The 13057-nt window shown below is 35.7% G+C and overlaps 1 protein-coding gene across 2 annotated transcripts in view; it reads left to right on the forward strand.

Annotated features, from left to right (window-relative positions):
* The window catches only part of Cert1 (ceramide transporter 1), a 99635-nt gene that overhangs the window by 25933 nt on the left and 60645 nt on the right, over nt 1–13057 (forward strand). For both annotated transcript variants that reach the window (XM_055598454.1, XM_055598453.1), the window contains exon 3: nt 4440–4556. In XM_055598454.1, coding sequence (XP_055454429.1) covers nt 4440–4556 — 117 coding nt within the window. The remainder of the gene's footprint in view (nt 1–4439; nt 4557–13057) is intronic.

Here is a 13057-nt window from a genome sequence, read left to right on the forward strand (position 1 = left end):
TTCTGGCAAAACTTTTCTGGCTTTACATTTCTGCTGCCTTCAAAATGGTGCCATGCTGTGCTGTTAAAAAATATCTGACTTGGGGTTGGGGATTTAGCTCAGTGGTAGAGCGCTTGCTCATCAAGTGCAAGGTCCTGGGTTCGGTCCTCAGCTCTGAAAAAAAAAAAAAAAATCTGACTCAAAGGCTGGTTTGATGCTTCAGATAAAGTGCTTGCTACTCAACTGCGGAAAAGGAGTTTGTATCTGCAGAACTACATAAAAGCAGTCCCAGCAGTCCAGGAGACCCCGGGCTAAGCCTTAGGTTCAGCAAGAGACCTCTGATGTGCAGTAACATTAAAGGCCATGCTCCTGAGTTCTCTTTTAAATTACACTCCTGTTTGTTTGTTTGTTTGTTTGTTTGTCTGTTTGTTTTTCAAGGTTAGGGTTACTTTTTGGCTGTTATTCTTTAGTTTGTTTTCTAGCAATGCTTGTTAGTGCCAAGACTAGGATATGACCAGAGAGGGATTGCCTGACTCTCACACCTTTAATGGAGCATCAGAGCACTTAATAATCAAGATAGCTATTTTAATAGAAGTTTTTAAACAAAAATAACAAATAATGGGCAAAGAAGCAGTAGTTTCAGTGAAGTTCAGGGCCTGGAGTACATGCCTTTATCCCAGTGCTGAAGAGGCTGAGACAAACAGAGCACATGTGTGAGACCAACCTGGACTGCAGATCAGACCCTCCCTCAAAAATAAAGTTTCAGGGAAGTCAGTAGCCTGTTCTGTATTTTGAGTGTGTGCAGGGTGATGGATCAGTGAAACCTGACTGTTGCTTTATCAGTAATTTCTTTGTTTTTTCAAACATGTTCTCTTACCAAATCTGTCATTCTTTTTTAATTCCTTGAACCCAGTTTCTCTTACTTTATAAACTTTGTTAGGATTTAAAGATCCTGTATTTACAAACATATGTGTATTGCTGTCTTATATGTGCCTCCTATTCCTTAAGTTGATTTGGTTCCCTTTTGCTCATGGAAAAGTTTGTAGTGAATTCTGCACTGTATATAATTATTTTCTTTTATTTTTCTTAAACTTTATTGAGGATCTTAAATACAGTGCAAAATGTAAAACTTTCAGAAATCATGGCTACAGATAAAATGAAAGTGATAGAGGAATTAAAGTTAAAAGCCCTCTGTGCCAGTTATAGCAGTAAAGTCATCATTTACCTTCTTGGTTGGTTCTTCATTGTAGTAATTGTTCTGTGCCTTCCACAGTAGCTAGGTTTGGTTAGGCTCTTTGGATATCTGGAATTTATTTTCTTTCTTTCTCCATTAATTAATTAATTAATTTACAATTTATGTGCTTTGTACCCTGCTGCAGCCACCTCCCCTTGTCTCCTCCTAGTCCCACCCTCCCTCCGTCTTCTCCCTCTATGTCCTTTCCCTAGTCTGGACTTTACTTTTCTTACATTAACATCTTTTAATCGTTATGCATTCATATTTACTGAAATAAGGCAAGGCATGTAGTACTATCTTTTCCACATTTTCTTCCTATTATTCTTTGCTTTTATGGTATTCCTAACTGTGATGCCTAGGCATATTGATCCAAGAAATGTTTAACTTGTTTGTGTCTTTTTGCCACTCAGAACCATGACTTACTGTTTTAAAGAGAAATTGTTTTGTAGACTAAAGAATATTGTGGAGTTAAATTGTTTTGCTACATAAATTGTAGAAACCACAGATGATGGTTAAAAAGAGGAACAGGATAAGCAATAAGCCCTGAAAGTACAATTTGTAAGGTTCTGTTCACCTATTAAGTTTATTGTTATGATATCCAGAGAGGAAATTAACTGCCCTATCTGAGAGAGAAAGTAGTAAATGTGATTAGTTTGTCGTATTTGAATTCATTTAACTGGGAGCCCAGGGTATCTATTTTGGGTAGGTGGGACATGCCATGCATTCACATGAAGATTAGAGAATAGCTTTCTGGAGTCTGTTCTTTGTTTCATCACATAGGTTCCAAGGATCAAACTCAGGTAGTCAGCCTGTGTGCAAGCACCCTTACTCACACAGTGTCTATTCAATTCTCAGTTCTCACTGAGATCCCCTGTCCTTTCTTGAGCCATCCTTGGTACTTATCTTCTTTGAGTCTGTGGATTATAGCATGGTTATTCTGTACTTCATGGCTAATAATTACTTAAAAGTGAGTGCATACCACGTTTGCCTTTCTGGGTCTTTGTTATCTCACTCAGGATGATCTATTCTAGTTCTGTCCATTTGCCTGTAAATTTCATGTTTTTCTTGTTTTTAATAGCTGATCGGTATTCCATTGTGTGTGCCAACAGTTTCTGTATCCTTTCTTTGGTATAGGGACATCTGGGTTGTTTCCAGTTTCTGACTGTTATGAATAAAGCTGTTATGAACATAGTTGAGCAAGTGTCCTTGTTGTGTGGTGGAGCATCCTTTAGATATATGCCCAGGAGTGGAATAGCTGGGTCTTGAGGTAGATCTGTTCCCAATTTTCTGAGAAACCTCCAGATTGATTTCCAAAGTGCTTGTATAAGTTTGCACTCCTACCAGCAATGGAGTGTTCCCCTTGCTCCACATCCTTGCCAGCGTGTGCTGTCACTTGAGTTTTTTATCTTAGCCATTCTGACGGGTGTAAAATAGAATCTTAGTTTGTGTTTTAGTTTGTGTTTTCCTGATGGCTAAGGACGTTGAACATTTAAGTGCTTCTTGACCATTAGAGATCCTTCTGTTGAGAAGTCTGTTTAGCTCTGTAACCTGTTTTTTAATTGGGTTATTTGGTTTGTTGATATCCAGTTTCTTGAGTTTTGGATATCGGCACTCTGTCAGATGTGGGGTTGGTGAAGATCTTTTGCCTTTCTGTAGGCTGCCGATTTGTCCTTTTTATGGTGTCCTTTGCCTTACAGAAGCTTGTCGGTTTCATGAGGTTCCATTTATTAATTGTTAATCTTAGAACCTGATCTGTTGGTGTTCTTTTCAGAAAGTTGTCTTCTGTGCCAATGTGTTCAAGGCTCTTTCCCAATTTGTCTTCTGTTAGATTTAGTGTATTCAGTTTTATGTTGAGGTCTTTGATCCACTTGGATTTGAGTGTTGTGCAGGGTGATGAATATGGATCTATTTGCATTTTCTACATGCAGACATCCAGTTAGACCAGTACCATTTGTTGAAGATGCTTTTTTTTCCCACTGTAGGTGTGTGAATTTACTTCTGAGTCTTCAGTTCAATTCCATTGATCAGCTTGTCTGTGTTTATGCTTCAATGTGTCTGTTTTTATGCCCACTTAATATATTCTTACCAGCAGTCCAAAACACCAAATCAAGAACTGACATTTCCATTAATGCTTAAGATTTGATGCAGACTTTCCTTTAGGTTTTTGTTTATTACTTTTTACTGTTCACTTGTCCTAACTGTAAACATTCCTAGATATATAAAAGTTAATTTTCACTTTTTGGAAGGGAACATTAACACATTTCTTGGTTTTAAGTTTCTTGTTTTTTTATGGAAATTTATTTGTTTTTTTTTAATGTTTTAGTTTTTGTTGGCATGTTAATTATACATAATTTGGTTTCACTGTAACATTCCATTTATGTATATAATACATTTTCATCATATTCCATTACCCCTCTCAATCCCTTTGCACCCACAGTGATCCCATTCTCCTTCTCAGCTACGGAACTACTCTGTCCTTTTGTGTGTGGTCTAATGGGTTTAGTCATGGCTGTGGTGAGAGGTAGAAGCAACACTGACAGGTGTCTCCCTGCTTACCCCAGCAATATTAACTGCTCCTTCTCTGAGACTTAGTGTCTCCTGAGCTACTGGAACTCACTTTGAGTAGTAGAGTAAGGGGAAAGATAGTGTCTTCTTTAAACTTATTTTAACTGTTTGTAAATTATGGGTTTTGTGATGTTCCCACTACTTAAACTAACTTCATATGATGAACAGTATTCTTTTTTTTTTAATAGACATTTATAGATTATGTGTCATCATTTGTGAGAGTAGTGAATGAAACTTAGATTTTATACACAGGAGACAACTTCCTGCACAGAACACCAACAGCTCAGCCTCTAAGATCTTGAAACTGAGAAGCTTCTGTAAAGCAAAGGACACTGTCAACAGAACAAAACAACAGCCTACAGACTGGGAAAAGATCTTCACAAACCTTAACATCTGATATAGGGCTAATGTCCAGATTATATAAAGAACTCAAGAAATGAGACGCCCACAAACCAAATAATCCATTTTTAAAAATGGGTACAGAGCTAAGCAGAGACATCTTGAAATAAGTTACTTGAGTAGAAAAATTAAAAAAGTAAAAGGAGTCTTCCAGCATCGAGAGAGTATGCTCACATTTATTGCTTTTGCATTTGCTGAAGGGAACAACACTTCTAAGTATATAATTAACTTTGCTTTTTCACTTCGTACTTTGTTTCCACAGCCTCATGATTTTGATGAATGTCGGTTTGATATCAGTGTAAATGATAGTGTTTGGTATCTTCGTGCTCAGGATCCAGATCATAGACAGCAGTGGATAGATGCCATTGAACAGCACAAGGTAAGATCGCGGTGTTTACCTGATGTGTTGTCAATCCCAAGGATGGAAGGAGAAAGACCACCGACCTGAATCATGGCCCAATTAATTAAAGCCAGCAACTACTTAAAGCAATTCATGTACATGATCTGTGAGAAGTCAGCATTAGATGTGAAGAAGACAAGGCTTTTATAGCTCAGAGGTTGGGGGTGGTTTCCCAATTAGAGGGGCGGGTATTATCAGGCAAAATAGGTGGGGCTGAAGGAGCAGAACATAAGCATAACAAGTTAGTCCTAATGACCTAAAACAAAGACATGGCTGCAAGGTGGGTATAACAAGATAGTCATAACAACAGGTAGTCATAACAATGTAGTCATATAACTTTTTGAAACAAAGATAGGGTTGCAGGATGATTATAAACGACTTTTTGAAAAAAAAAGGTTTAATCATAAACAGGAATGAACCTAGTTTGTCTTTACTAAAAATGGCTTTTAAGCCTAAGATGGAAACAGGCTGGTAATGTAACGTAAAGAATTTTGAAGTACGTTTTTAAAAAAAAAATAAAAACAAAAGTGGAGCCGTATTTGATAGAGTAGTAAAGATTAAAGCAGTCAGATATTTTATAGCAGTTTTTGTCTAACACCTCAAGTGCACTAAGGTGTTTATTACAATAAATATTCTTTATTGTTAATTGAAATAAAAATATATCATGTTTCATAAACTATACCTTGATTTTGTTGTTGTTTTTTTTTTTTTTTTTTTTGACTCAGATTTGGCAGATTCATAGTATAACCATTTGAAAATAAATTGATTTTTAAAGCTACACCTATTTTACAGAAAGTATCCAGAAACTGATATTTATGTTTTAGGCCATGTTCTTACACCCTAAAGCTAATCTTTGTCTCTTGCTGTAACTGGTATGTGTGTTTCTGAAGAAACATGCCAGTAGTCTGCCTCATTACTACTGCAGTGCTATGGCAAAGCATAGGTAAAGTTCTGTAGTCATGCCATCTTTAAGTGACTTAAGAGAATTTGTGCCTGTTTGCATACTTGTCTATACTTGTCCACATGAGTGTCACACATTTAGAGTTGAAACGCCTGTTTTATTCTTAACAGCCACAAAACACATAGGCAGTACAAAACAAGAAAAACCAGTTTCATCTGATTTGCCATGAGAACATTCTTCTAGATACCAATGTTTTGTTAGCTCTCCTTTTTCTTTCTTGGTTTATTTTGAGTTTAGAAATTTGTGATAAATTTCTTTTTCTTCCTTTTCAGTATTATGTTGGTTTAAAATGTTTTCTAAGTCTTAGTTGTCTTGGCTGTAACTTCATATATACATGGAAAATTATCTTCATTTTTATTATTTAAAAACAAGATGAGCCAGTATTTTAGAATCTCATTGCTTTGAAGCCAAGCCAACCTAGACTCACAGCAGCCTCTGCTACAGGTGGCTTTGGGCATTTGTGACTAACTTCCAAGGCTTTCCTCAACTGTCAGTTGGTGAGACTTCTAATTAAAGCTGTATTAAGGAACTGATAAGATCACACACAATACACGTGTATATATATACGTATATATATATATAATATGCATTATTATAAATTACACACACATACATATCCAAAGCAATAAATGTTCCTATTTATAGTATAGTTGAAAAAGCAAGGGCTTTGGCTCAGTGGTTAAGAGCACTGGCAGCTCTTCCATAAGTCCCAGGTTCAATTCCCAGCACCCACATGGCAGCTCATAACTGTCTATAACTCCAGTTCCTGGGGATCTGACACCCTCATACATATGTGCAGGTAAATCAGCAATGCATATAAAAATAAATAAGTCATTAAAAAAGAAGAAAAAGAAAAAGCAAGGGTTTTGGAGTCACCAAATTCAGTAAATTATAGCATGTTGTTTCTGGAAGAAAAGTTGAGCATTCAATGAAGGTAGCTAAATGTACACATCTGGAAAGTAGACTATACTCTCATTTCATTCAGGGCCAACCCTTTCACTAGTGATTGAAGATGTCATTAAGTAGAACCAATTTATGTATTTTTAGCAGATATGAACTTTAAAGATTTGGCCAGACAATTTAGTCTTAAGGCTATTCCTTTTTTCTGATATACTTTATTTTGCTCTCTTTCATTAGTACAGTCCTAGTTACTGTGCAAGGTTTTCATTTTTCTCTTCTGAGTGAAGGTACGTGCATAGAACATGTTACTGATTTCTTTGGATCGCAGAGTGATGAGACTTAGGCTGATCTTGAGTTCTTGGGAAGAAGTAAAAAATATACTCTGCAGTGTTTCGTCTGCTTATTTTAAAATCTTTTGTTGCTGTTCATGCTTAATATATAGGAAGTGTGTGATGTATGCGACCTGGGCATCATGTTAGCGGATGTGAGGGTTGGCTGAGTGCTGAAACTAAATTACTTTGATTTCTTTAATCAGCTGAAGGAAAAATTTCAACTGTAGCTGCAAATTACCCATTTCCTTTCCCTAATGAACAGGATGCAGAGAGTAATATAGTTCCTGGTTCAATATACTTAAAGACTGTTGAGTATTAAACTTGGAAAGTTTACTAAAGTAAACATGAGTGGTTAACTTAATATTTTAAGTCAGTGCCAAACTATTAAGGCAATGATGACAATAACACCTACTACTTTCTAGAGATCAGTAATTACTGGTTAGTATATTCAGTGCTTTACGTGTGTCGTTTTCTCTCCCATCCTGAAAAGTAAAGATAGTGGAGCTGACAAATTTGTAGTAAAATTAAATGTCTTGCGTATGATGCTACTGTCTTTTAGTCCACTCTGATTTTGTTTTGTTCCTTTAGTTTTTGTTTTTTTCAAAACAGTTTTTCTCAGTGGCTGTCCTGGAACTCACTCTGTAGACTAGGCTGGCTTTGAACTTAGAGATCCACCTCCCAAATGCTGGGATTAAAGGCAGGCAGGGTGCCACCTCATTCTGTTTTAGGATTTGATTTTGTATTTTCTTTTGTATCAGTTATCACTGGTACACTGATTGCTGAAACACAATTATCCTAAATTGTTCAATTTTTAATAATTGTATATCGTCAAATTCCTCCAAACCTATCCATATATACTAACTAGGAATTCCTCTTCTTGCTTTTGGGTTGCCATAAAAGACCCTGTGTTGTATTGATTAGTGTTTTAGTACTGCTACAATCACACATACATTTTGGTAAGTTTCCTATAAAATGAAATATATGTTACCTCTTTCTCCACTTCCAAATAAAAACAAAAAGGTGAGCAATGTAACCTACTCGGGATAAACAACAACAACAAAAATACAGCATAATTGATGTGGACTTGGATAATTCTGACTCATTCAGTTCAAGTCACAATTTGTTTCTTTGGCTATTACCTGGCTTTTGGGTGGCTGGACAGGCCACTTAGAGTAATAAACATACCGTTCTGTTCTGATGTCACTGGAAGGTTGTTTTTTGGTTTTGGTTTTGGTTGGTTGGTTGAGTTGGGTTGAATTGGGTTGATTGGGTTGGTTCTTGTGGTAGGTTGGTTTTATTAGAAGTTCCTGATAGGTTTTATTAATATTTGACATGTGAAGGATTAAAGGTTTCTATTCCTTTCCAGCATGTTCTTATACTTATAATGTGTAATATATTAATGTGTTTCATGCATATATATAGCACATGCCTTCATTCTCTATCGTTGATTCTCATAGATGCATTATGAGAAACAAATGTTCTGTAGTATAAGACTTAAGTAAAAGAGTGGTAATGGTGATAGCTAATAATTTATGTATGTATTTTCATGGAATATTTTATTGACTTAAATTATGGACTTCTTGAATCAAAGTATTCTCATTTTAATATATTCTTCATGTCTACGGTGTTTCTTTTAGACTACAAGGTTCTTAAGGGATCAGATATAATTATATTAATTTGTAAGAGTTATCAGGGATTGGGCACATAAAACGTTCCAGATTTTTGAAGTCTCTGTAACTCTGCCTTTAACTTTAATGCTTGGTGTTAGAATGATTGCTAACATCAGTACTGCAGGGTTTTGTCCTCAGGGTCTCCTTTCGTTTTTCCTTCTTTATATATTCACCCCAGAATAACTTGTTCATTGTGAACAAAGTCTTAAAGAGATGACTTTTATTTATATTTCTCAGTATATTAGACACTGCATATTTTAGTGTGATATTAAACAGTTAATGCCATGAGAGGAAAGTAGCCATTTTTAAAAGTCATTTTTAAATCAGGAATTTGTTTTCAATTTTTAGTATAGAAAAGGAAGGCCATGTATATGTGAAATCAGTAATTTAATTTAGAAACAATGTCTTAGCTTTGTTTTTTAGTCCATTAATATTTTGAACTTCTGATTTGAGACAACACTAAATGTATTACTTGCTAAGACAGAGTTTTGATTTTATATTTAAATCTCTTGGCATTTTGCCTTTCAAATGAGAATGATTTTTTTCTTTGTAAACTAAAAAGTATGTGAATGTAAAGTGAAGGTGACTGGGTTTGATTTGGATTAAATAAACATTTTTCTGCTGTGACTGTGCCTATATATTTAAAGGGCCTCTGTGGTCATTTTCTGTGTAAGTAATTTATGAATGAAATGTGTAAACTATTTATTAATGTTATTTTTAAAAATTGTGTTACCATCCCTGGTGTTCTCTACAGTTAAAATTCTTGTGATAATGACTAAACACAGTTGTAATATTTTAATTTCAACAAATAAGAATTTGTTGAATGAAATTAAAATAAAATTTAATAAGTAATTAAAATTAAAAATTCAAAAAGTTATTTTGAATTTTTAATTTTAATTAAACAAAATCCAACACCCATTCATGTTTAAAGTCCTGGAGAGATCAGGAATACAAGCCACTTATCTAAACAGAGTAAAGGCAATATACAGCAAGCTTATAGCCAACATCAAAGTAAACAGAGAGAAACTTAAATCAATCCCACTGAAATCAGGGACAAGGCAAGGCTGCCCACTCTCTCCGTAACTTATCAGCATAGTTTTTGAAGTCCTTGCTAGAGCAATAAGACAATTAAAGGAGATCAAGAGGATACAAATTGGAAAGGAAAAAAGTCAAAGTATCACTATTTGCAGATGATGTAGTATACATGAGTGACCCCAAAAAATTCTACCAGGGAACTCCTACAGCTGATAAACACCGTTAGCAAAGTGGCTGGATACAAAATTAACTAAAAAAAATCAGTAGCACTCCTGTATACAAAAGACAAATGGGCTGAGAGAGAAATTAAGGAAACAATACCATTCACAATAGCCACAAAGGACATAAAGTACCTTGGTGTAACTCTAATCAAACAAGTCAAAGACTTGTATTAAAAAAAATTTCCAGTCTCTGAAGAAAGAAATATAAGAAGATATCAAATGGAAAGATCTCCCGTGATCATGGCTTGGCAGGATTAACATAGTAAAAATGGCCATCTTACCAAAAACAATCTATAGATTCAATGCAATTCTCATCAAATTACCAACACAATGCTTTGCAGACCTTGAAGGAAAAATTCTCAACTTCATATGGAATAACAAGAAACCCAGAATCTCTAAAATAATCCTCTACAATAAAAGATCTTTGGAGGTACCTCCATCCTTGATACCAAAGCTGTCCTGTAGAGCAACAGTAGTAAAAACTAGCATAGAAACAGAATGGCGGATCAATGGAATCGAATAGAAGACCCAGAAATAAACCCACACACCTACTGGTACTTGATTTTTTACAAAGATGTCAAAACCTTACAATGGAAAAAAGACAGGATCTTCAACAAATGGTGCTGGTCTAACTGGATGTCTACATGTAGAAAAATGCAAATAGATCCATACATATCACCCTGCACAAAACTAAAGTCCAGTTGGATCAAAGACCTCAACATAAAACCAGACATACTAAACCTGTTAGAAAAAGTGGGGAAGAGCCTTGAACTCATTGGCACAGGAGACAGCTTTCTGAACAGAACACCAACAACACCTGGTAAGATGCTCAATTCTCATTCAGAAAGACAAATGGGATGAACAATGGAAGAGGGAGAAAACAGGGAACAGGACAGGAGCCTACCACAGAGGGCCTCTGAAAGACACTACCCTACAGGGAATCAAAGCAGAGGCTGAGACTCAAAGCCAAATTTTGGGCAGAGTGCAGGGAATCTTATGAGAGAAGGGGGAGATAGAAAGACCTGGAGGGGACAGGAGCTTCACAAGGAGAAAAAAAAAATCTGGGCCCAGGGGTCTTTTCTGAGACTGATACTCCAACCAAGGACCATGCATGGAAATAACCTAGAACCCTGCACAGATGTAGCACAAGGCAATTCAGCCTCCAAGTGTGTTCCATAGCAAGGGGAACAGGGGCTGTCTCTGACATGAACTCAGTGGCTGGCTCTTTGATCCTTTCCTCCTGAGGAGCAGCATCCTTACCAGGCCACAGAGGAAGACAGTACAACCATTCCTGATGAGAGGGAGGGAGCTGGAATTGAGAGGAGACAAGGGAGGGGGCTACAGTTGGGATACAAAGTGAATAAACTATAATTATAAAAAAATAATTTTTAAAAAAATGAAAAGAAAATTAAAAGTTAATTGGGAACATTTTATCTGAGCAGTGAAAAAGAGGTAAATTTTAGGTAAGTGGACATCCAGCTGAGGACACATTAACTTGACAAGATCTTTTTGTAGCTTCCAGAGAAATTCTTATAAATTAGAATGGAAAGTTCAGAACATATATGAGGTATATGTGTGGCCTTGAGCATAGACTTAGGACCACAAAACAAAGAACAAAAGCACAAGTTAATGGTACCAAGTATTAGTGAGGTGTACGCATTCAGTTCTGATAGAGCAGGAAAGTGTGCAGGTGCATGAAAACACAGTTTGTCAGGTTGGACATAAATGTCTACTTACATCAAAAGAAAATTTAAAACTTTTTAAAAATATAAACATTGGTATGAAAGATACATTTTTTAAAATATGCTCTTTATGTTGTAAGAATATTTATAAGTATGTTCTTTAGGTTGTAACCAGTCTATGTTCTAGAGTAAGTGATAAAATTGTCCCAACCCCAAAACAGTATAGAAACCATTTATCAAAGTTTCAACTGTACATTTAGTTTTTAAATTCTTTTACTGTTAACAAAACTCTATTACTTTCCAGTCCTTTGCCTTAGCTACAATTAATTTCATCCTCTTCTCTTTCGTAGTTCCTACTCATTTGTAACTTTCGTTCTCTCCCCGTCTTTTTTTTTTTATTTTTTTTTAGTTTGTTTCTTTGGTTTGTCACATCTTTTGCACTCTCTTGGTTTCAGTTCAATGTCAAGTTCTGCTGTTCTAAGCTATTGGTAGTGCCCAGTTTAAAAAAATAAAAAGAACCTGATTGCCTTCCCATACTGATTAATATAAACTGATCACCCTTGGTCCAGTCTCAGTTAATCATATAATTATTTGTATTTGAAGTTAAGACTGGCATGAATGGTTATGCTAGTGAGGCTGTCCTGCTGAGACCATCTTAGGGATTTAGGAATGGATTCTTTTTCCTTGCCAATTTAAAGAATAAAAAGGCAGAAAAAGCAAGGTCTCAGCACTCAGCCAAGTTTTATTAAAAGCAGAAGTTCACAAAGAGACAGACTCCCCAAGTAGAAAGGATCCAAAGATGGAGTCCAAGTTTGTCTGGCAGAGACAAACTCTTACATGTTTAGAGGTAGGAAGGGTTTCCTTTCTCCCCTGGAACTGGCTAGTTGCAGAAGATTGCACAAACCCAAAGAGAGAAAACCAACTTGCTCTGACCCTAGAAGCCTTAGGGGGATGGGGATGGGGGATGGTTGAGTCCTTTAATGTTCCCTCTGGCAGGAAGAAAATCACATCATTGCCTTGGAGAGAGAAAAGCAGCAGGAATTGAGCCATCATAAACATTTAAATGAGAAGTACATTGATCTACCTAGAGCTCTTTTCCCTGTCTGCCTTCCAGGGCTTTAGTCCTTCTCCTGGAAAGTGCTGAAACTCTTATAATGCTGTGTAGTTTATTAGGTTTATAGGTTTTTAAAAATATTGAATCCACGAAAAACATATGTGACTGTTTTCAGCTTATTTTTCTACTTTTGTCTATCTACAGTTTACTTGTAACATAATTTCTCTAGATAGGAAACAGGTAAGGACAAAATCCTATTTAAGTAACTGAATGATAGTGCTAATATCCAAGACCATAAATATGAAATTATATGGTTCAGATATATGCCGTTTTGTACAATACTTTAATGTAGTATTTGAATTTTTAATTGAGAGGGAAGATTTCTGGCAGTTGCTAGAACAGATGGGGTTCTGCTTTTCTATATTTAATATGGAAAAGTAATGGTGGGTGGCATTGCTTACATGCATTGACAGTAGTGGAAACAGTTTGGTAATTTAACTTTATGCATGTATTGAGCATTAACTGAGAAAAAAAAATGTTTCTTTTAAAGGAAATCAAATAATATAAAATGATTCTTTTCCTTCAAGTCTTTAGTGATAGTCTTAATAGCATTTTATTTATACTG

The sequence above is a fragment of the Psammomys obesus genome, unplaced genomic scaffold, assembly GCF_907164565.1.
Source record: "Psammomys obesus unplaced genomic scaffold, mPsaObe1.curated_primary_1811, whole genome shotgun sequence".
Taxonomy (NCBI): domain Eukaryota; kingdom Metazoa; phylum Chordata; class Mammalia; order Rodentia; family Muridae; genus Psammomys; species Psammomys obesus.